This window comes from Lepisma saccharinum, chromosome 19, assembly GCF_977018435.1.
Source record: "Lepisma saccharinum chromosome 19, izLepSacc3.1, whole genome shotgun sequence".
Classification (NCBI taxonomy): domain Eukaryota; kingdom Metazoa; phylum Arthropoda; class Insecta; order Zygentoma; family Lepismatidae; genus Lepisma; species Lepisma saccharinum.
Genome location: NC_139247.1, coordinates 4,821,580 through 4,847,356, shown reverse-complemented (window position 1 = coordinate 4,847,356; position 25,777 = coordinate 4,821,580). Strand labels below are relative to the sequence as shown.

Below are 25,777 nucleotides of genomic sequence, written 5' to 3'. Positions count from 1 at the left end.
AGAATTCCCAGAATTCACGGAGATTAGCCACACTATGTTTGCATTGTTTGATGGATAGATGGGGTTTATTTTACATTGGTTTTCAGCCACTTTTGGCTAATCAAGAAGATAAGGATGAATGATGACATAGATGGAGGGGTGCTCACACAGAATGCCCATGCCCAGGCTGGAATTTGAACCTAGGACCATTGGCATCATAGTGTTCTGTGCTGACTACTTCACCATCGAGGCCCGCAATCTTTGCATTATGTTTGTATTTGTATTTTTGTTATTCAGCATTGTATTTCCTGCACATTTGGCTAAATCTGATGATGAGTGAAGACAAGATGAAATTCCTTACGGAACACTCATGCTCATACAGGGCTTTTAGTGTAGGTGAAATTTATGCATTGCATTTCCGAATAATGAATGCTAATGGAATAACATCATCAAAATTAACAATTAGCAAAAAAAAAAAAAAAAAAGTGGTATTCAGTACATCATTGTGGTATCCATTCTTCACAATAAGCCAAAATGAATTTAAAAATGTAGTACGTAACAGTGGTACATTGTGAAGTTTCGTTGAAAATAACCTGATACTTCTTGTCTGCTCGTCCCACAATTTTGAGAAAAAACAAAGAAAAAAAACGAAAGTCATGATTTTCTGAAAATTTTGACCCCTAACGGACATTTCAACTACTTTTTTTAAAGATCATTTTTAAAATCTACACCATCGACAAATAACCCCTACAATTCATGTGGATTCGTTTTTAAGTAAAAAATTGAGTTTCTAATTTTCGAGCCGAGCGTTGTGTGCAAAACACACCTGCGCCATGTTGTGACGTCGTCGTTCGACTCGTCCTGTCGTCTGCACTTCGCGTTGGCTGCATTTGGTGTTAGGACGTGTCTGTGTTTGCTAAGAGATAATGGATTGGAAAAGATACGTAACTACTATAACAGGGAATGGTCCTTACCACTAAGCAAGCACTAAGACAGTGCTTTACCACAGTTTTCTCTGTTGAGTTAACATTACAAATAAGATTTTTTGTTGCCTTGTGCTGAAACAAGTTTTCATCTTGTGAGTTAAAAGAGCAGAGCAGCCTGAATTTTTGTGGATATCCCAGTGGAAAATGAAGACATCACAATTATGCACAAATACGAGTACCAGACGCTCCAATATGATATTTCTCAACGTATGCACGAATTAAAAAAGAGACGATTTGTTTGTGTGCGATTTACATGGCGAGGTCCATGAATGATAAGCTACAAGAACAATGAAATTGGTCTGTGAAAGCTATGTAAAAGTGCAAGTTACTAAAAATACTGTTCTATTTCATTACATTGTAGTGCATTACCATGGGTGTAGCCAGAAATTTTTGTACAGAGGAGGGGGTTCAGGCTCTGATAAAAGTTAAAACATTAAAAATAATAATAATGGTTATGATTGTTATTGCACAACAATAACTATTATAAAATAGTAAAATAAAATATTTTTATTTCTATAATGATTTTATTACATCCTTCCTTGGGCAGGCTGTTTGTTCTATTCGGTCCACCAGATGAGTGAATATGCAGCACAACTATTTATTTATTTATTTATTTACATTTCAAATACAGTTAGTGTACTGAAATCCAAAGTACTATATTTTGTTATCTACATTCACACGCCTTGTTCAAGAAAAAAATAAGTTAGGAGTAAATTTTAGTCAAATAGTGCGACCTCTCACAAAAGAAATCTAATTTTTGGAATTTAGAAAACTTGAACCACCTATTCCTTGGATTAAATAATAAAAATATGGATCCTTCATTTTACACTCAACTTTTGTTGGAATCATGGGTGTTGAAAGGAGGGGAATCGGACATCCCCCACCCCCTTTTGGAAATTGGCATCCTTCATTTCAAGTAAAAAAAGAAGAAAGATTGTTTATTGTTAATACGAGAAATAAAGATCATTTAGTTAGTATTTGAACAGAATATCGCGACAGTAGAAAGTGTGTTAAATAAAAAAAATTAAAGGAAAATATAGGAACCAAGTTGTATCTTCATGTTCTACCATTTAATCCAAGATAATATAAATGGTTCCAGTCTTTAATATTTTAAAAAAAATATATAGTTTTATGGGAGAGGTCGCAACATGAACCTTATGAGTAAAATTTTTCCCTACTTTTACAGCCTTTTCGCGAATGATGTATGCAAAAGTTAATAACAAATACAATGACTGTGAATCTTAGTAGACTGAGTGAAATGTGAACAAAAAATGTATGAAATAACTTTGTAATAGATATTCAATCATCTGTTTATTTTTACTAGCATATAATATTTATCATTGTAAAATAACAATTTTATTATTATCAATTTTTATTATTGTTATAATTTCTACTAGCTATTCAAGTTTTATCATTTCCCGAGCTCCAGCAAAAAATTCTGGCAACGCCAATGGTTGGAATAATATATAAATGAAGTTTATTTCTGTTATTATTATTTACAATAAAAATAATATACTTTCTGTTTTCTGTAACTTGAAATGAACCATGCCAACTTCTAGAAGCTGGTCAATGGACCGGCTCATTTGCATTACATACATTTATTTTCAGCTACGCAAGAAAAAAGAAAGAAAAAACGCTGTTTTATACCGTCGTGCAAAAAGACACGGACATTTTCCTCCAGTTAAACTTATTGCACTGCCGTAATACCAGCTTTACTAATAATGATGATGATTTATTTGCATCCAAGGACTACAATTTTGTACACGTAGGTACATCTGTAGTATAGGAAATTAGGAATGATTTCTACTGAGAAAAATCTTTCAACAGAATAATATTAAATGATCTTGAATAAGTTGTCGAAAGTAAACACCACGTCAAATTTCCCATGCAAAACGTAACTCGCTGCTTTCGCTCCTCTTAATCTCTGCTCCATCGAATACGAGTTGTGCAAAATATGGAGCTACCGTGAATGCATCTGCACATGTTAGATTGCTGGAATTAGCTTTTGTGCATATCTCGCATGTCATAATTGAAACTTTAATTTTGAAAATCACAGAGTAATTTTGAAAATCACAGAGAATCCTCTTCAATATTCAGCATTACAAACACGAGGAGCAAGAACGCCTTCGTGCATGGATATCTAGAGCGCTAAGCAGATGACCGAGTTCACTGCCAAACAAGAACGTTATAACTGGAATATCCAATCAGAGGCCGTTCTGTTTTCGTGACGTATAGCATCAATTTGGCACAACTTCTAAGGCCAATTTCTCCCAAACTATTTCGAATTAACACAAATTATTTTGCACAACGTTAATATAAAATGAATGGTTAAGGCCAATTTCTCCCAAACTATTTCGAATTAACACAAACTATTTTGCACAACGTTAATATAAAATGAATGGTACGCAGTGATACAGTTAAAATCATATTTTAGGTTAGAGAGGGAATGTCCATTGTCACAAATTTTATTAAAGTTCTCCTTTGTTCTCATTCTTACAGGTAAAAGTGAAATATATCATATAAAAACCTACGGTCGAGGCATTTTAGTAATTTTGTAAGATCTATCCTATAATAGTGAGGGCAAAAGAAGGCCAATATATGTCAGAGTGTTAATTATAAAGGTAAAGTGTTCCCCTGTGCTTAGCACCATGCCATGAAGGCGTGCTTCCACACTTTCTTGATCCGGTTGTGAGTGGGGGTGATGTGATCAGCACCACACCCCTGACCACCTTTACCCCCCAGGGTTTCCCCCAGGTATCCATGTTATTCGACGCTGGGTGGGCACCGGGGCAGCTTCCAACATTAGAAAAGTTTCCGGATTTGAACCGGCCGGGAATCGAACCCGGGACCTTTAGCATGGTAGTCAGACGCGTTACTGACTGTTAGTTATACTATTTTTTATACATTTACCACATTCCAAGTAAAGTACTTAGTTTTTTCATTATGTGGCCCATTTCAAAGCATTTTCCTCCAGTTCAGGCCCCTTTGCAGATGTAGACCTCCCTATAAATATCTGGGCCTTCTCACCTATCTTAAGCCTTCATCTATTATTATCTAATGAATAATATTGTGATTAGCAGTATTAGCTACATCCTACTATGCCTGTTGTTCGCTTTTGAATTTCTAGTACCGACAATATTCTAAAGTAAAATATACATCGAGTGAAGACCAGAATAATATACATATTTATCGAAATATTGACATTTTTATCTTAAGCGTAAATAGTTATTGAATTTGTTTGGATGGGCAAACAGATGGGCAGGGGAATTTTTGGGTGGGCAATGCACCCACCCCTATTGCCATCCCAGAAGAGATCTCAACCCGGTAACGCCTTGTGTACGTTTTCATACATTCGAAATATGTGATGATTCAGTCATGTAACGTTACCCGATCTAACATTCGAACAACTGTTCAACACGTAGTTGAAATTTATTTTTTATTACCACTAACTGTAGTACTTATTTTGCATTAAAATGACTTTTTGTTTCACACAGTTAAAGTCTCAGTTGTGGAAAAGTGCTTTTCTTTAAGAGCTTTATTTCAAGTAATCAGAGGATGATTACAGTGAAGACATAGAAAAGAACACATGTACTAAGAATGTACTAATTCATTCCATGGTTCCTTACCTGTTTGGTTGTGGCCGATTCCCTGCTCTGCAAATCTGCTTTCAGAATTGCCTCCGACTTGACACAAGTTTGAATGAAACTATCGAATGTTTCAAAATTGTTTAGGCACTTGGGACACATCAAATCTGATGAACCTATAGCACTTGATGCCTGGAAGAAAGGAAAGTCACATTAACTAATTTGGTTTATAATAAATGTGGTGAACATTAGCACTATGTAATTAATACAAGCAAACAAATTAACATCAAAGTAGAGCTATAATTGTATTATTTAGTCAACTGCTTTGAACTTTCATCGCATTTCATCTGTAATGAATGGGGGTAGACAAATACAAGGCACCAAGTAGTCATGGTGTATCAACATTTTCACATTGGCACCTGAATTGTCAAACTTGGAACTAAAAATATTTTATGGATATTTCAATTTCCCTTACAAAAATTTTATCTGCTTTCTTTAAAAATTAATGAGTACTGTGTATTGATTTGATGCCAGTTTTCACTAATCATGAAGATGAGGATGAGTGATGATATGATGAAATTGATGAAGAGACGCTCATGCCCAGGCTGGGATTTGAACCTGGACCTCTAGCAGAGTACAGTATGTGTTTTCTGTATTTTGGTGGAAAATCAAATACACACATATTGCAGTTTTGTAAGCATGACTGGGAGCTGACTGATGGCTATTTAGATAAGCATTTCTTAAAATGAATTACATTTTGGTCAAGCATTACTTAAAATGAATTACATTTAATTCAATCTTGTATTAATTAATAAATTCCTAACCGTGACAAAAATATTGAGCCCTCTTGTTTCCATGCTTGTAAAATTGTACTCTGTGGGAGGAAGAAAGTCAAATATATCTCATTGGAAAGCTTCAAGTATCCATTTTTTAATAAGCGTCATCTGAAAATTATTCTTCATTGCATTTTCTTATCATAAAGAAAAATGTACTAAAAAGTGTATTTTTCTTCCATATTGAAAGAACGGGAACTTATCATCATACAGTTCATAATCAAGTCTTGATATAATATTGAGATTTTATTGTACTGGACAGTGGCGTGCATACAATGTAAGCTACCGAAGCATTGCTTCGGAATGTAAGCACGTAACTATATTTTATGTCATTATAATCACACGATTATTCAATAATATCTAGATAAAACCATTCCATTTCTTCGCTACACATAGAACAATTACCAGCCCCTGCACACCTGCACTGAGGTTGAGCCGAAAAGATCTCCCTCTCGCATCAGTTCAGCAGTGGCAGGCAGTTGCACGTGCACTTCAAGGTCGCAGGCCGTGTGCGTGTATTTCTGCTCCAAAGAAAGTTAGCATCGGACAGGGAGTTAGTTTACTCTATGCAGAGACAGAGAGTGTATCAGTGTGTTGTTTTCGGTTTTCCTCAGTTTACAGGTTTGGTTTGCGGCATATTTCAGTTGCTTATAGTAAAATTAATATTAGGTCTAATCATTTCAATATCTATTCTCTTAATTTAATCTATTATCAGTTGTGATTTTTATCTTTGATATTTATTCTTTTAATTTAAACTATATTACCAGCTTTGATTTTTAACAAGGCAAGTGTGGCCCTTGATTTACTTGTTTACTTAAAAATTATATATTCAGTGCTTCGGCTATCTAAATGGTCACCGCACGCCACTGGTACTTGAAGACGGATTATTTTTACACCTCTGTGGAAATAGTCAAATGAAGACCTTCACTAGATACTTCAAAAATTGAAATTTTAGGGAAATGTGAGATCTTGAAATGCATAATTCCAAATTCAATTAAATTCTAAAAAGCTGTTTATGTGACACATTTGATCCAAATCCAGAAGTTGAATGTGTGTATCTCAAGTATGTCCATAGATATAATCACTCCTAATATGGTAAAAGTGTGAATGACTTTTGACGAGATGCTGTCAATCTCAGGCTCCATGGGCTGCAGGTGACTTCCAAAGCGTTGCCACCTTGCTACATAGCCTGCAGGAATATTGGAAGTGTGTTCCAGATTCGATGCAAAGCATTGTGGCAGTGGAAAATAATGAATGAATAATTTGTCATATTATGAATGGAAGACACATTCTTTGAACTGTAGTTTTTGTTATATTTTCTAAGTTTAACCCAATCTTCATACAAATGTCATTTTCTCCGTATCATTTTATGTCACTCATTTATACAGAATAAGTGCAATGATGAACATGATTTGATGAAGGCAAAAGATCTTACCAAATATTCGAACCCATGACTTCTGGTATCACAGCCTACTTTATATAAAAAAAATAACGTGCTTGTGATGTACAGCAACTTCATTAACAAAGGCAAACAGGGAAGAAAAAGTGAACGTAAGGGTTGTTATGGATAGGGCTCGGATTTTTAGGTAAATAAATATTTTTTCTGCGAGTAGATATGACCTCGTAAGTGAGTTACAAATTCCGATCATAGTAACTGGAGCCTATATATCAAATTTTATTTCACATAAAAAAAACATATTTTCCAAATTTTTTTATGTAAATACATATTTCCTAATATTCGCTCGTAAATGCATAAAATGAATGTTTTGTCCCAAAAATTTCACATAAAATTTCGTATCTACTTAAATTTTCGTATCTTTTTAAGATTTCTCAGAAAAAAATCAAAAGGGTCTTTTTTTTATAGTCGCTGTATTTATTTTCTCATCTTAGAGAGGGAAAAATTTCTGCAAGACCTGGCAACAGTATCCAGTCTGGATATAACGAATTGTCCATACCGAGAGGTAAAACGTAAGCTCAACGTTCAGTAGTGGACAGATTGTTCCACAGTATTTGCTTGGCGTGGTATTGCGTGGGAGAAGCACTAGTGTGTTTCGTTCGAAAGGTGCGAGTTTTCTGTAAGTGTGTGCGTGTTTGAAAATGCCGAAAGTGAAATCTGCACCAAGCTATCGTTTGCAGCAATATGTTGCAGAATTCAAGAACACATTTACCACTGATGGAAAGCTACTCTTTTGTCAGCCCTGTGGTTGATTGATTGATTTAATTTATTTTACTTCGCGTTTTGTGCCTCTTGGCTAATTTGCGAAGATGGGGATGAGTGATGAAATGATGAAATTGATGAATGGACATTCACAAACAACCAAGCCCGACCAGGATTCGAACCCGGGACCCTTGGCATCGCAGCACGATGTGCTAACCACTCGGCCACAGGGTCGGGCCGTCAGCCCTGTGGAAAAGCCATAACAGCAGAACAGCGATCTCAGGTAACCCAACATGTGAATGGCAGTAAACATATTGCTGCAGCTGTGCGTGTGAAAAGCAAATAATCCCTTATTGGTGACCCCATCCCAAGTCCGTCCCAAGAACCATCCAAGTTTTATCGTTATTGTGCGGATTTGTGTATGGCTTTTGTTTCTGCTGACATACCGCTTTATAAGGTGAATCATCCTCAGCTGCGAAATTTTTTAGGCAAATACAGAAACATCGACACCCCAGATGATTCTACTTTAAGGAAATGTTACCTCCCAAAGTGTTACGAAGAAACGATGCAGAAAATTCGTGATATCTGTGAGAATGAAAAAATCTGGGTCAGCATAGATGAAAGTACGGACTCAAGTGGTAGGAAAGTGGGAAATGTAGTTGTTGGGTTATTGAAAAATGATGAAACAATTTCAAGTAAATCTTTTCTTTTAACGTGCCAAGAACTGTGTGCCACAAATCATGTTACAATTGCTAGATTGTTCAATGAAGCCATGCAGATATTGTGGCTAAGTGGGGTGAAGTTCGACAATGTTTTACTTTTGCTCACAGATGCTGCAGCATATATGAAGAAAGCAGCAGAAGGTCTTGCAGTCAGTTATCCTAAAATGACTCATGTTATGTGCATTGTTCATGGATTGCATAGCAGACACTTCTGCCTTTACAATGAGGTATATTTGACTTTTTTTCCCCACAGAGCACAATTTAACAAGCACGTAAACAAACAGCTCAATATTTCTGTCAAGGGTAGCAGGTGTTTTAAGGTCTCCTTTCAAATGTCTAGCTTTCTCTTAATCTGTGGATTTAAACGTAACAGATCAAATTTTCCACATCAGACAGACACTCGAAAAAAAAATGGGAATATAATCAAAATGTCCATCAGCTATTCATTGATTTCAAAAAAGCATATGATTCGGTCAAAAGAGATAAATTATATAATATATTAGTAGATTTTGGAATACCTAAGATGCTTGTTAGTATGATAAAAGTATGCAGCAGTGAAACAGAAAGTAAAATTTGTGTGGGTATTAATGTGTCTGACAAATTTACCATTCATGATGGGTTAAAACAAGGAGATGCATTATCTCCATTGCTCTTTAATTTTGCCTTAGAATATGCTGTTAGGAAGGTAAAAGAAACTAACGAAGGACTAAAATTAAACAGTCTGACTCAGTTGTTAGCATATGCAGATGATGTAGACTTATTAGGGGATGATGAAACCAAGTGTTAGGTAATAATCAAAATCTAATTATTGATAACAACTCATTTGAACCAGTTTCCAAATTCAAATACTTAAGGAGTAATATTAACAAATGAAAATTATATTAAAGAGGAAATAAAAAGTAGGCTTAATTCAGGAAATGCATATTAATTCTCTCATCATAAACTTCTGTCTTCTCGTTTAATATCTAAGAAACTAAAAGTTAAAATATACAAAACAGTAAATTTTGCCTGTAGTATTATATGGGTGTGAAACTTGGTCCCTTACATTGAAAGAGGAACATAAATTGAGAGTATTTGAAAATAAGATCCTTAGGAAAATATTCGGACCTAAAAGGGATGAGGAGACAGGTGAGTGGAGAAGGTTACATAATTTAGAACTACATAATTTGTACTCATGTCCAGATATTATTAGAATAATTAAATCAAGAAGACTTAGGTGGACAGGCCATGTGGCACGAATGGGAGAAGAAAGAGGAGTTTACAGGATTCTTGTTGGGAAACCTGATGGTAAGAGACCTATAGGAAGGCCAAGACGAACATGGAGGGATAATGTTGAGATGGACCTAAAGGAAATTGGTAGGGATGGAAAAGAGTATATAGATCTTGCTCAAGATAGGGACAGATGGAAGGCCTATTGCTGCAGCCATGAACCTTCGGGTTTAAGAAGGCTAGAGAGTTACTTAGTTAGTTAGTTCTCTTAATCTGATTCCTGATTTTTCTTAGCTCTTTTCTGGGGAGGAGGGGACACTGGCTCCTGAATTATTTTAATTTTTTTTCTTAAAATACAATTACATGTGTTCTTAATGTTTGTATTTTCTGATTCACATGCATTATTAAATCAAAATAATAAACGTCCCACTGTAATGTTTTTCACTCTTGCTCTCAAAATTTAAAAAAATAGTAGTAATATTGTAGAATTAAACACCTATTAGAATGTATTGCATTTATGTTGTTACTACTTGAATCTTCATTGGGAAAGCCACTCGAACAAAAAATTAATTATTTTCGATCCAATCTTAAATTAATTAACACATTAAATATCACATTTTAGAGTGTGTAGCTATAACTTCATTGGATTCATGGCTTCCTTAGTTCAGTTTAAAAAAAAAAAAAAAAAAAAAAAAAAAAGTGGTGCCGCTGTTTTAGAGGGTGCGGCCAGAATAGAAATCGTGCCTTCAAGGTACCTTCAAACAATGGTGAAGTAAGGAGATGCACAAAGCAGGGAGAGTAACAAACAAGGAAGAGAGGTAACGATATATATACAGGGAGGTTATTTCAGTCGTTCACCGGGAGCGTGTCGGCCGCTTAGCAGCGCCTTCATGCAACAGGTCCCGGCAAATTGCGTTACAGGAAGTCCGTAACAGAAAGAGCTGGTCTTGTAATGATTCCACTTTTCGCAATTACAGTTACAATTACAATTGAAATAAGCACGTACCTTGTCGAAAGGATGCTGGAAAAGGTGTCCTCCCAAATACAAATATTTCTGGCACCTTATTTCTGACATCTAATCTTAGATTAGACATCGCTACTGTATCCTCAGTTGTCGCGAGAGCGCCTTCGGCTTATCGGGGGAGTTGTCAGCCGCGAGAGGGCGCGAATGCGACACCCGTCGTCAGTGATGCCAAACGTAGGGACATGTCCCTACGCATAGGAACGTTTCACTATATTTCGCCCGCGTAGGGACAGATTTGCCAAATGAGGGAAAACGTAGGGACTTTTTTCAATCTTAGAAAATAACATTTTATTGTGCATAGGTGCAAAGCTTAATCGCCAGTCAGTTGCACTTTCTTCGTGCTCTGTTTGGAATGAATGGATTAGTTTATCTGGATACTTTAGCGAGGAGGAGAGAAAAAAAGAACTAACAAATCTCCATCAGAATTGTGGAACATGTTATCGGTTACCAAGAACTTTCAAGGCAAGTTCTTTTTTGAAAACATTTCCACTCTCGCGAAAATAGTGCTAACATTGCCACAATCTAACGCGGAAACTGAAAGAATATTTTCAATGTTAAGTGATACAAAAACAAAAAAGAGAAATAGAATGGGACCAGAATTGTTCAAGACTGCAGGAAATACAGCATCACCAACCAACATCTATCTCTTCACAGCAGCAGCATGTATGCCTTCAAATAACATAATCAACAGTAAATGACTCAACGTTATTCATTAGGGGTGTGCGGGATCCCGAAAAGTCGGGAAATACCGAATGGTCACTTTAAAAATTCTCGACGTTTTCTGCATTGCATGTTTCTGGAACTTATCGGAAATTGTAAGTTTTTATTCTAGAAATGCAAAAACAATCACTTAAAGTGAAAATGACGTGTAGAATTCGAGATTTCCAGAGCTTCGGGAAATATCGAACATTTCTTGTCCCTAAAATGTGCTGAAATTGCTAATTTTTCGTCCCGAATGTCGGGATTTAGAAACATTTCCGTCCCTATCCCGTCCCGAAACAAAAAATTCTGTCCCGCACACCCCTATTATTCATTAAGGCAAGAATTTACAATACCGGACCCTTCTGTAATTTCTATGCTACGTCTTATACTCACGAAATAATTAGTCGTGATGATTTATCTCAAGTTAACATGTTGGGGTGAGGTGAAAAATTGTTCATTAACTTGTAGAAGTTGTAAAATAAGCTTTTCAATTCTCGCAATGATTCTCCGTATCCAAGTATGGTAGCCATATTTGTTGATATGAACAATTGACGTTCGCAATTAGTTACGCTGTCTACAGCGTTGCCACACTGTTGATTTCATACTTGGAGAGCATGGATCATGTAAGAATGGCGGAAGAGCACAGTAAAAAAGTTGTTAATGTTGTACAGATTTTTAGGTGGAGTGTTCAGGAGGATGGCCGTGGGATAATTAATAAACTTATGGATTTCGGTATATTGCCCGACAGCGACAGTAAAAATCACGATGTAGAAGAACATGTGTAATGTGGATTGATTTGATTACAGGTAAGTTTGGCAACAGTGCTGAGATCGTAAAATTGCAGGATACGAAAATGGCGTCTTCGATGATGAACGTTTGCCGTTAAATTGCTACGATTTTTTTTTTATCGGTTGGTAATCATAATTAGCTCAAGACCATTCACGGATAGCTACACTGACCATTCTCGGTAAGATTAGGTTAAGTTAGGTTAGGCAAGGCAAACATAATTAAAATTTAGGGTCGAAAAACCATGCATGGGTAACCCCACAAACCATTGATGGATAGCCCCACGAACCACTCACGGTTAGGTTAGGTAAACATAGTTAAAATTTGGGGTCGTAGTAATATCAGGAATGTACATTTCGTTTCTTAATTACTGGAAACACAAAATCTTTCAGTAAATAATGAGCAATCGTGCCGATCGCGGACCACTCAATTTAACTTACTTTGCAATTTCTACACATGACCCCCAAATTTTAACTTCAAATTCGTGATTAGGAGGCCTCAATTAGTGAGTATGCGAAACATTACAAAAAAACGGGGAGGGGTCCTGTATTGTAAATTCGCTCCTTCATTAATTGTGGAAGCACCGAGCAGAAAGATTTGGTAAGTAAATGTGTATATTTTATCTTCTGTTTTGCATGCTCATGAGGTGTTTTTTTAGTCGCTTTACTTGGCGTAAGGACATTTGGTCAGTTGTAGGTAGATTTTGACTACGTCTTTAGGGACATTGCCGGAAAATGGTTAGCAACACTGTCGGCTACCAGACGTAGTGAGTCTAAGCTCATGTTCACTTCTGTTTGCATTTATCAGTACGCGTGTTGTTTATATTGTGTTATTGAGTTGGTGTGCTAGTGCTTTATTGTGTGTTAATTGTTATTCATTCATTAGTTATTCCGCTAAACAAATATAGTCTTGAACAAAGAGTTTTTATGTACGATAATTACGTGAAAACGAACTCTTGCAGAAAAGTGGTCAGGCAATTACGAGAGACAGGATCTCTTGAACCTAACAAACTTGTTGTATTGCAGTTGGAGGTCATTTTCAATATCTCTTATAACACACGAGGTTAGTGATCATCATTATTATTATTACTTTTAAATATCATTTTAGGCTTTCGGTTTGCTTTATGCGCCAGAATGCTGTCTTCCCTTTCTGTCAACTGAGGATAAAGTAGCGATGTCTAATCTAAGATTAGATGTCGGAAATAAGGTGCCAGAAAAATTTGTATTTGGGAGGACACCTTTTCCAGCATCCTTGCGACAAGGTGTGTGCTTATTTAAATTGTAATTGTAACTGTAATTGTGAAAAGTGGAAACATTACAAAACAAGCTGTTTCTGTTACGGACTTCCTGTAACGCAATTTACCGGGACCTGTTGCATGAAGGCGCCGCTAAGCGGCCGACACGCTCCCGGTGAACGACTGAAATAACCTCCCTGTATATATATATATATATATATATATATATATATATATATACACATATATGGGGTTGATGCTAGAAAAGTCCATCACATTACCAGGGCTCGAAAAATTCCGGTCGCCAGGTCGACTAAAAATTTCAGCCTGGCGACTGTGATCTTATGCTGTAATATGTATGAAAGATTGATGATTCTAAGTTCAAATTGCAGTACAGCGTAAGTTGGCAATGATTTTTTTTTTTTTTTAATCAACCTTGTGAACATTCCAGTGTGTCAGTAATAATTTCTTACCCTTTGTCCCCCAACAACCCATTTCCTGTTTTCTCGAATGATGTAGCGATGTTTTGATTATTGTGATGCTCAACTTCTTATACAGAGTGTTTCAAAAGTTGCACAACCCAAACTTTGAAAATGTATATCATGAAAACCATAAGAGATATTTACACTGGGTTTTCTGCATTATATAGTCTCATCCATTGAGATATTTTTCAATGCTTAAAATTATCAGTTTTCTCCATACAGAAAATTTAGATAAATTAATAACTGGTAGAAGACAGCATTAAATTGTTTCCAGAAATGCACTTTTGAATGAGAAAAATACGTAAGAAATTATTTAAGGGTCATAATTACATATCTGATAACTGATGCCATGTCAATCTGTCATTTGCGACCAATATTGGTCATGTGCAATATTTTATGGATTTTTTATTGGCAATTTTATGGGTTGAGTAAAAAAGTGTCATTTTTGGGACACATATGGCAATGCTAGCAGGTCGAAATATTTGATTGATTTATTTTATTTTACTTCGCATCTTGTGCCTCTTGGCTAATTTACGAAGATGGGGATGAGTGATGAAATTGATGAATGGACATTCACAAACAACCATGTCCGAGCGGGATTCGAAGTGGGGACCCCTGGCATCGCAGCACGATGTGCTAACCACTTGGCCACAGGGTCCGGCAGGTCAAAATACTGTCAACAGACGCACGTCACATGAGCCTAAATATTGGCTATACATTTAGGTAAAAAAATAATAAACCAAGATTTTGTGCCGAAATTGGACTCTTGAGAGAATTCTAGTCTTCCTCTAGTTACACTGAATTCTCCTTGCTCACTTTCAATGCTACTATGTCTGTTCTTTTAATTGATTCAGCATGGCATATTCTTTGGAGCAGCACGTGTGCATTGCTGAAGAGTAAGAAGTCATTCTTACACTCATGTGCAAGAGGTTTTCCAAGAAAAATCCCCTGCTTCTGCTGTACCTCACAAAGCAACTGTTTTAGGACTAGTTCAATACCAACAATGATCCCACAAATTGTGGTGGTATTATTATTGAAGATTAGGCACACACAGGAGATGTACTACGTAGAAATTTTCAGCGAAAAATGCACGTTCGACCAGTACTCGAACCTGGGTCTCTGGCATACTATACGATTTCTCTAACCACTGAGTGGGCCTGGCCTCACCTGATTTCTCGCTGTCGCTGTTTTACCCATGTGGAATTGTTTCTGCCAGTGATACCGCAATGGGATCTGTTGCCATTGAAACACAGTAGACTTTGAAATTGCCTAGTTCCTCCCAGCGTAGAGATGTTAATGCATTTTTCGCTGATCCAGTTTTTTTTTTTTTTTGCAACAGATCCCGTTGTGGTCTGGCAGAGAAAATTCCAGCAGATAAAACAGCAACAGCGAAAAATCAGGCGAAGCCAGGCTGGCTCAGTAGCTCAGAGGTTAGAGCAATGGCACGGTATATCAGAGACCCATGTTCGGGTCCTGGTCGAAGCTGTATTTTTCGCTGAAATTTTCTACATTGGTATATATTGTTGAAAATCAATTCTCAGATGTTTTCAGTAAATTGAAACACTCTGTAGTATGCACAATTGCTAGTAGGTAGTTTCCTGGCGCCTGGTTTTCAGGGCTGGTGCCTACCTTTAGAGAAAATTTTTCGAGCACTGCACACTACCATCTTCGGCCCAGGAATTTCCTAAACTCTCCTAATTTAACTCTTAATTATAATATTCCTCATAACCGAAGGTAGACAAAACTAAAAAAAACTTTCAGGTGACAGCCTCTTCATTTTCTTCTTCTTTAGAAGCAGCAGTAAGTATCGTAAACTAGTGGGAATGAATGTAGAAGTAACTAATGACCACAGTTTTCATTTTGAAAAAGTCCAATTATTAAAATGCCAAGCAAACTAAACCTGACCTGCCTAACCTAACTATGAGAGCATGTAGTGTAGAAAGCATTTAGGGATATTATTTTAATGCTGAGAGAAGCAAACCTGATCCACCTAACAACAAAAGCAAATATTGAACAAAATCTTCAAAAATTTTGGCACTAACAATAGTGAACGAAAGAAGGTAGCAGGGGCTGTTTGTAACTAATACAATAGTAAAAGAATGGCTGTTGGAATGTACTTAATTACATATGGGAGTGAAAAATCAATGTCAAAGTAACATGCAGTAAGCAATCGATAAAATTCCGCAATGCGTGTTAACAGACATAAATTGAAATCGAAACATGTAGTAAAAAATGGGTACCCTTGACCCTCTGTAACCCCTGTAGAAAGTGAAATATTTCACATGGTTTATGGAGAATTACTTCTTTATGAACGTTTTCAGTTGATATTTGCTCGCGGAAATGAGTTATTGTGAAGTAAAGTGTGTTTGTAACCTTAGCATTTTAATTTACCATGTATCAGAACAAACCGAAGGCTTCACGCAGAAGAATATAGCACTCTAAACAACTTTCCACAATAGCTAAAATTTTATGTAGTTAGGTTAGGATTACTGGGTTTGGTTGTGATAGTTATTTTCTACATGTTCTCTTGCTATTTTAGTGTTCACATAAACAGTTTTGGAGCGAGTAAAGAATACAGAGAATGTCTCCAATTTCATTAATTTTTTGGTATACTAACTAAATTTGGCCTTCTAATCACGAATCTGTTGTTAAAATGCGGGAGTCACGTGTGGAAATAGGATAAAAAGCTGATATGAGTGGATTTTTTAAACACTTGTTAAGCATTGTTTTAAGGAAAAAATTTGGTAACAGTTTGGTATATCGGAAACACATTTCTTCATTTTTACAGGAGAAACTACTTATGGAAATGACTTTCTGCAAGCTTTCCAATGTTCGTCGAGTTATTTTCTTTCATCGTGGAATATATTTGACCCGGAAAACATGTATTTTTCAAGAGAAATATCTCACCGACGCACAATTCCCATTGCTTTTACTACGTGAACTGCATGCTGCATACGTTTGATGACATAAGCCCCTGTCAGTGTTTCCAACCCCTTTTTTTTCCACTATGCTTGCCTAACCTAATGAAACCTAACCTTATTGGAAATGGTTCATGGAGATATACGTGAATGGTTCGTGGGGCTATACATCAGTTACCATGCATAATGGTTCATGGGGCTATTTGTGAATGGTTCATGGGGGAAATCTGTGAATGGTTCATGGGGCTATCTGTCAGCTACCCATGCATAATATACAATTTCCACCGGTGACGAACACAACAGTAGGTATTTTTCGGTGAAGAAGGTTGGAAACACTGCATACCTACAACATGAGTCGGTACTAATTTAAGAGACTACTTACCGTAATAAGTTCCTGTAGAATTGTCGGTAACGATTGTATAAGTCGGAGACGGATTTCTGCAAATTTACAGGAGAAAAGACGAGAAAGTACTTAAGGAATTGCGATCTTGAGGACTTTCTGAAGCCGGAGAAATTGTTTTTTCGAATCGTGCAACTTATTTGGCCTGCAAGTAAGGTATTTTTCGTCATTCATGCATCTCCGTTGTACGATAGATCGTACCACCATTACAGTCGACTATGTGAATCAAGTGTTCCGTGCGTTCGATTATGTAACCCCCTGTCAGTGTAGCAACCACACGGTAGTTTTACAAGATGACGTGTGAGTGGTTTTTTTTCCCAATTTAAGGTAAGACTCTAGTTTACGTCCTTTTCCTAAGGAATACGTGTCATATATCGTTGGAAAGCTTAATTTATAAGGAATTCAACAACGTAAATCCCAAAGCGAGGAAAAGTTACCTGAAGGAGTAAATCGAGAAAAACCGATGTTGTCCGGATATGCGTAATTGAAAGTACTGAGCAATTTTTTAGATGATGAAGCACATATTTAGGGGTGAAATGAGTGCTAATGGAACCTAACCTCACAGGCCTAACCTAACCTCGTAGGCATACCTCGACCCCATGAATGGATAGTGGGGCTATCGTGAACAGAAAGTGTAAAAAGAAAAAGGTACTTACCCAAAGAGATGCCAGGTGCCGTATCACGATCGCACACCGCGAACACAAAGAAGCAATCACCATGCAGATAAGGACGTAAAGTAGAGTCTAGCCTCAATTTTCGCTTAAAAACCTTTTGTGAATAGTTTGTGCGGCATTTATTGCTTCATAAGTTTGGAAACACTGCACATCAGCTGACGATAAACAACGTGAGTCAAGATTTGCCTGCAGAATTAGCAAAGACCAATAAATGATTATAATGTTAACAATAACGCTTGCTTTTTTCATGGAAAACAAAGTTATCCCCACCTTGAAAAACGTTCCGGTATGCATATGAGGTAAGTAGAAATGATTTTTATTTTTAAAAAAAACGAGTTTAATGTGTCTCCGACTTATACAACTGGTACCGAATTGTCTAACATCGGGAAGGTGTTTTGTGTGATGTGGGAATGTATCATAGTGGAAATTCATGTTCTTCGTTGAAAATTCATGCTCCAACGGAGAATAGCCTTTGGCACGTACACCTTTGTACATCATTAAGCGTCATGATTGTGTTTTGTTCATGTTCATTGGGTATCCAGTGTTTCGAACTGTCTGTGTTAGCAACGAAAGTTATAAACATGGCATGTTGTGGATGCGTGGTAAAATTCGTACCGGGTGTAGACGATCCAGTGGATTTTTTTAAATTTAATTGAACACAGGATCGTGAAGAAAGGAAAGGAAAGAGGAATGTTGAAAATGTGGCAGTGAATGTAAGCTACTCATTAGAAGGAATGGGCTGTGGGTATATGCCTAATATGACGTGTCGTGGATGCATGGTGAAATTCAGGTAAGTTTTCCCTATCCTGGAAACGATTAAAAGTTTGGGGCTTATTTGGGGGCAGGTGAATCCGGCCAATTTCTAACATGCCTTTAACAGGGACTCTATAGATAAAGCCACGGAGGCGGAGACAGGGCCGCTGTAGCAGGCGGTACGTCAATTACCCCAGGGGCGGAGTCTGGAATCGGTGGGAAATTTGGACTCAAAAATATCAAACAAAAATAATTTTTTACTTTAAATTTCCCACCGATTTCGGGACGGATGGCCCCAAAAACCATTCATGGATAGCACCACCAAACTTTACAATTTCCTTCGTAAAAAAATGCCGGGCCTCCCCGATGGCGTAGTGGTAGCGTCGTCGCCTTGTAATCAAGGGGTCCCGGGTTCGATATCCGGTGGAGGTACAAGTGGTTCGGATCCCACTTTAAACTGTAGGCCTAGTCCCGATTAGCCTTACTGTGCATAAAGTGTACTTAAAACACCAACTCTAACCAAAAATGCGAAAAAGTTTTTTTTTAAAAAATTACATCAGATGAACTTTAATCATGGGTATTTCTTGGGTTCCGAAGGATGAAAAACTGCATAATGAATGAAAATCGACAAAAGACAAGCACAACGTGCATTATGTAGGAAGGTGTATGTGCCATATTGTGTCTGAGGCAAGCGAAAAGGCTACGAGAAAGAAGTACTTGCAATGTGAAAAATTGCAATTACTTTGACGAAAAAAATGTCAATACACGTTAAGGAATGTTCCGCAAAGCAGATAGGTAAGTATGAATATCAAAAATTGATGAAATGAAGAAATTATAGGTGTTTGAACTACAGTAAATTTTTACCAAAATTTGGTGTTTGTTTTCATGTAAAAACCATAATGGCACCTTCAACTATGTTCCCGCTGAAATACACAATTGGTACCTACGAACCATGCAAAACACAAAATAACTGATTCTAATGTGTTTCTGATATACCGAACTGGTACCCAAAATTTTAACTAAGCTTGCCTTACCTAACCTTACCGGAAATGGTCTGTGGGGCTACCCATGCATGGTTCGTGACAACATGTATATACATAAGTGTAAAATTTTTTCATGTGACTGCCGCATTTTAATAACAGATTCATGATTACAAGGCCAAATTTAGTTAGTATATCTAAAATTAATGAAATTGGAGACATTCTCTATATTCTTAACTTTAGCCACCATTCTTGGTACTACTTTACTATACCAGACACACCTATCAATGATTTATTTCGCAATTTTTTACATTGATAACGTACTATTCTGCGTTGCAGAACATTTCTTTATGTGAAATAATGGATTTCTAATGAAAATAATGTCTATTTCTTACATACGATAGCCCCACGAACCATCACGGGGACGAGGGATGCCTACTAGGTTAGGTTAGGTTCCATTAGCACTCCTTTCGTTCAATTTAGCATATATGGACAACATCGGAATTACAAATTCCATGGCATCTTCCACACCCGGCAACAACTTTACGACTCATCCTCGACACATCATGTTGTAGCAGCAGCAATAGCGCGTATTGTGCTCTCGTGCAGAAAGCAAATGGCGGCATCAGCAATAGCGCGTCGGAAATAGATTTTCGTAGAAAACCACATGCATTCGCATTAAAATGGATCAAAACTACATTCCCGAACATCAACAACGCTACAGAAAATGATTTGCGCAAGTACTTTCTCCTGTAAATTTGAAGAAATCCGTCTCCGGTATAGTAAAGTGTTACCCAGTTCTTACAAACAAAAAGCAGTGAAATTACTCTGAAATTGCAGATTTTAACTTATGTGGGTCATACTTTGAGATGAAATATATCAGTTATTTGTGCTTTCCTAACTCTGGAACTACTTTTATGTTAGGTAGAACAGTAAAAATTTACTATCCTTCGGACACCTTTAATTTTTTTGGTTTCGTCAATTTTTGACATTGATACTTACGTATCTGCTTCGCGGAACATTCCTGAAGGTGTATTAACGTTGTTTTGATGAAATTAATTGCAATTTTTCACATTACCAGAACGTCTTTCTGGTAGGTGTTTTTCCTTGCCTGAGACACAATATCGCTAGTACACCTTCCTACATAATTGCGCGTCTGGCTTCTCTTTTGCCAAATTTTTGACATTCGAAATTACGTATCTGCTTCGCGGAACATTCCTGAACGTGTATTGACGTTGTTTTCATGAAAGTAATAGCAATTTTTCACCTTACGACTACTTCTTCCTCCTACCTTTCCGTTTGCCTCACACACAACATGGCGCGGACACCTTCGTAAATAATAACGCGTAGGAATGACGCATCGGCCTTGTTTTTTCTCGATTTTCAATTGTTATGCAGTGTTTCAACCTTCGGAACCCAAGAAGTGCCCGTCGACAAACTTAATCAGATCTATTTCGTTTTAACTTTATTTTTCGCGTTCTGACACCAAATTTTAACTATGTATCCCAACCAAACTGAACTAACCTGTTCACGCACCAATCGTTCGTGGGGCTAGCGCCAATGGTTCGTGGGGTTATCCGAGAATGGTGTGTGGGGCTACGAATATTTTTTTCGAAACCAATTTTTAACTATTGAAACCTTTGCGTGGCCCTACTAACCTATCCACGTGCCAATGGTTCGTGGGGCTAGCACCAATGGTTTGTGGGGCTAGCGCCAATGGTTCGTGGGGCTATCTTTTTCACTATTGAAACCTTTGCGTGGCCCTACTAACCTATCCACGTGCCAATGGTTCGTGGGGCTATATTTTTAACTATTGAAACCTTTGCGTGGCCCTACTAACCTATCCACGTGCCAATGGTTCGTGGGGCTATCTTTTTCACTATTGAAACCTTTGTGTGGCCCTACTAACCTATCCATGTGCCAATGGTTCATGGGGCTAGCACCAATGGTTGTGGGGCTAGCGCCAATGGTTGTGGGGCTAGCGCCAATGGTTGTGGGGCTATCTTTTTCACTATTGAAACCTTTGCGTGGCCCTACTAACCTATCCACGCACCAATGGTTCGTGGGGCTAGCGCCAATGGTTCGTGGGGCTATCTTTTTCACTATTGAAACCTTTGCGTGGCCCTACTAACCTATCCACGCGCCAATGGTTCGTGGGGCTAGCGCCAATGATTCGCAATTATTTCCAATTTCACACTTTGCACATTCCTTTCCTCTCTTCACCACCCCGTGTGCAACCAAAAACGGCTAGAATTTACAATATACAGAAAGTCTCCAATTTCGTTAATTTTCGGTATACTAACTAATTTTGGCCTCCTAATCATGAATCTGTTGGAAAAAACCGGCGGTCACGTCTGGAAATTGTACAAAAATTTTCGTTAGCGCCAAAAGCCATCCACGGGTAGCCCCACAAACCATTGACGTTAGCCCCAAAAACCATCCACGGGTAGCCCCACAAACCATTGACGTTAGCCCCAAAAACCATCCACGGGTAGCCCCACGAACCATTCACACGAGGTTAGGTTAGGTTCCATTAGCACTCATTTCACCCCTAAATTCATCGAAATTTTCAGACGTGACCGCCGGTTTTTTCCAACAGATTCGTGATTAGGAGGTCAAAATTAGTTAGTATACCGAAAATTAACAAAATTGGAGACTTTCTCTATATTGTAAATTCGCTCCCCAAAAACTCCACTGGATCCTCAACACCCGGCACCAATTTCACAACACACCCACCACACGTCATTATCCAAACCCTCGATTCACAGTTCTAACTCTCGTCGCAAACGCAGACAGTTCGAAACACAGGATACCAACAAAACACAATCACGACACGTCATGATAGTCACGACGGTGTATGAAGGTGATGGTGTATGAAGGTGTACGAACTTGATGGTAGAACGAACAACATGAATTTCAGCTATGAAACAATCCCACATCACACAAAACACCTTCCCGATGTTCGACAATGCTACAGGAACTTATTACGGTAAGTAGTTTCTTCTGTAAAAATAAATAAATGTGTCCGAAGGATAGTAAACTAGTACCGGTAAAACAATGGAATCTGTCGATTAAAAAAAAATCGACGTAATTCTAGAGGGGATACAGTGGGTACTTAATTACTTTCACGACGGTTCTGTGACATTCATTGCTACAATTTTGCGAGAATTAGTTATAAACTTAGCAGATTTTGAAAAAATCGTTAAACATTTGAAACCCTTAACAAATTATTTCCTAATACACATACACAACTTGCCAAAACTCATTAAACATTCGAAATCGTTGCCCTTCCTATCTGCCAGAATATTTATGAATTTCTGTATAAATCACTGGATAACATTATCTTACCACAGTTCCAAGGCAACATTTAATTTTTTTATGCACTGATATTCCATTTCTATCAGTATTCTTCACATTCACGCCGCAAGTGGAATTAACAGACTGAGAGCAAAACATGCAATTTAAAACTTCCATTATTTTTCCAATGCAGAAAACAAAAGACAATCTGTGCAAAAGACGACATTCCCGAGTATCCCTTATTTCACAACACTAGCGCAACAGTTCGTTCTACGTCTGACGAGGGACAGTCTACGAGGTAAGGTTAAGCCTGTTAGATTAGGTTACATTAGCATAAACGCAATAAAGAATTATCGTTAATGCTAAGAGAACTAAACTTAGCGCCAAATTTGACAACGTAGGCATCTAGCCTAAAATTCATTTAGTTTCCCGTGACGTCAGAACTCGATGTTGCTCAGATGTCGTGCAATAACTGACATTCGCTATGACCGCCATATGACTGCAATCTTGCAATTTGTCCTCCATCACAATGAAAACAAAAATAAAATAGAGGCTGTATTTCTTGCAACAGTTCAGACTAGATTACATTTCATCTAGATCATATGTTATTATCAGCGATCTTAATTTAATCTCCTTGCTGAACAAACACATTACTTTTTCCAGAAATTGCGTATCCTCTCCACTTTGTTTTACGACCATGGACAATTCTAAAAACGTAGTAAACATACAGTCTACACCCAACGACGATAGAAACAACCAGAAACAACCACCATTTTCACCAATTTATTCGGTCTGTGTTACACATTGTGATGACAATGAATTGAAATTATGACGTCAATAAGCAGAGAACAATGCCTGCTTCGACCCAACATAGTTTCATTCCGTCAGGCAACACAGAATGTAGAATAAAAAAATAATTAAAATAGAGGTTGACAATTTGACTACCATTATCATTCGTTTAACAAAATATCCATTATAGGAAATGACTTTTAAGTTTTAACGATGGTGTTGAATACAAGTGTACGAGATTTAAATTCGTGTTTTAAAAGTATAATGTATGGTGCTTACCTATGACAAGTTAATTTCGTGTGACACAAATTTGTAGAAAATAAGTTATGAAAAGTATCGAAGTTAGTTCTGCAGTAATTATACAGAGATGATGTCTTATTCGCAATGTTTTTTCTGTTCTGAGCCAACTATTACAGACATATCTATTTTCAAGGCAGAAGAAAATGGAATGCAAATTCAAAATAAAGTTAAAAATTGTCTCGGCATATGGGTAAGAATGAAGCATAAATTCTATGATTTGATATGGGTATCAGATATAGTGAAAACACATTTAACTCGTTTATTTCCGAATTATTTACATTTGTACTTACCTTATATGCATAGCGGAACATTTTTCAACTTGGGATTATGTTTTTTTCACTGAAAAACGTAATTTTTCACATTAAAAAAGAAAAGGTGCCTAGCACCACGCCATAAAGGCGTATAGGGGATGTGGGGGTAACGCCCCCACACTTTCTTGATCCGGTCGTGAGTGGGGGTGATGTGATCAGCATCACGCCCCTGATCGCCTTTACCCCCCAGGGTTTCCCCCAGGTACCCATTTCATTCGACGCTGGGTGGGCGCCGGGGCCGCTTCCAACGTTAGAAAAGTTCCCGGATTTGAACCGGCTGGGGATCAAACCCGTGACTTTCAGCATGGTAGTCAGACGCGTTACCGACTGAGCCACCGCGGCCAAGTATTTATTGGTCATTGCTAATTCGTTTTCGTTACACACAATATGGCAGGCAAATCTTGACTCACGTTGTCTATCGTCAGCTGATATGCAGTGTTTCCAAACTTAAGAAACGAAAAATGCCACACAAACTATTCACATAAGGTTTTTAAGCAAAAATTGATCCACGAACCATTCACGGAAGGTTATGTCCAGTTAGGTTAGGCAAACATAGAAAATTAAATTGGGGAACACCTATAACTTCTGAGTTTCGTCAATTTTTGACATTCATACTTAATCTGCTTCGCGGAACATTCCGTGAATGGTTTCTGGAGCTATCCATCTCGGAATCTGTGTGAAATTTAAACAAAAAAATTATTTTCGTTTGAAATTTTGGTACTTGTTTACTATCTTTCGGACACATTTATTTATTTTTACAGAAGAAACTACTTACCGTAATAAGTTCCTGTAGCAGTGTCGAACATCGGGAAGGTGTTTTGTGTGATGTGGGAATGTTTCATAGCTGAAATTCTTGTTGTTCGTTGAAAATTAATTCTCCGACGGAGAATAGCTAGGCCCACGAACCATTCGCACGTGGATAGGTTAGTTCTGTTAGGTTAGGAAACAGTTAAAATTTGGTGTCGTGTTAGTATCAGGATCTAGAAATTGGAAATAATTGCGAACCATTGGCGCTAGCCCCACGAACCATTGGCACGTGGTTAGGTTAGTTCTGTTAGGTTAGGAAACATAGTTAAAATTTTATGTCGTGTTAGTATCAGGATCTCGAAATTGGAAATAATTGCAAACCATTGGCGCTAGCCCCACGAACCATTGGCACGTGGTTAGGTTAGTTCGTCTCAGGCAAGCGAAAAGGCCTATCTGAAAGACATACTGGTAATGTGAAAAATTGCAATTAATTTAATCAAAACAACGTTGATACAACTTTAGGAATGTTCCGCGAACCAGATACGTAAGTACGAATGCCAAAAATTTACGAAATGAAAAAATTAGAGGTGTACGAAGGATAGTAAATTTTTACCGAAATTTTTGACTCAAATTTTCCACCGATTCAAGGCTCCTCCCCTGCCGTAATTGACCTACCACCCGCAACCGCTAACGTGGCCATGTCTCCGCACCAGCTCCCCGGCTTTTTCTATAGACTCCCTGTTAAAGGCATGTTAGAAATTGGCCGGAGTTACCTGCCCCCAAATTAGCCCCAAACTTTTAAATTTTAAAGAAACTCTTCCAGGATACGGAAAACTTACCTGCATTTTACACAAAACACCTTCCCGAATCTCGATGTTAGACAATACTACAGGAACTTATTACAGTAAG

At 37.5% G+C, this 25,777-nt stretch overlaps 2 protein-coding genes across 4 annotated transcripts in view; one reads left to right on the top strand and one right to left on the bottom strand.

Annotated features, from left to right (window-relative positions):
* LOC146002793 (uncharacterized) overlaps positions 1-22,957 on the bottom strand; it is a 157,616-nt gene extending 134,659 nt beyond the window's left edge. The window contains exons 1-2 of the mRNA XM_083140735.1: positions 22,773-22,957; positions 4,592-4,741 (exon numbers count right to left, since the gene is read on the bottom strand). Of these exons, the coding sequence (XP_082996861.1) occupies positions 4,592-4,741; positions 22,773-22,898 (276 nt within the window). The 5' untranslated portion in view covers positions 22,899-22,957. The remainder of the gene's footprint in view (positions 1-4,591; positions 4,742-22,772) is intronic.
* A 533-nt stretch (positions 22,958-23,490) lies between these two features.
* The window catches only part of LOC146002791 (uncharacterized), a 290,039-nt gene continuing 287,752 nt past the window's right edge, over positions 23,491-25,777 (top strand). For all 3 annotated transcript variants that reach the window (XM_083140733.1, XM_083140734.1, XM_083140732.1), the window contains exon 1: positions 23,491-24,000. In XM_083140733.1, the coding sequence (XP_082996859.1) occupies positions 23,878-24,000 (123 nt within the window). In that variant the 5' untranslated portion in view covers positions 23,491-23,877. The remainder of the gene's footprint in view (positions 24,001-25,777) is intronic.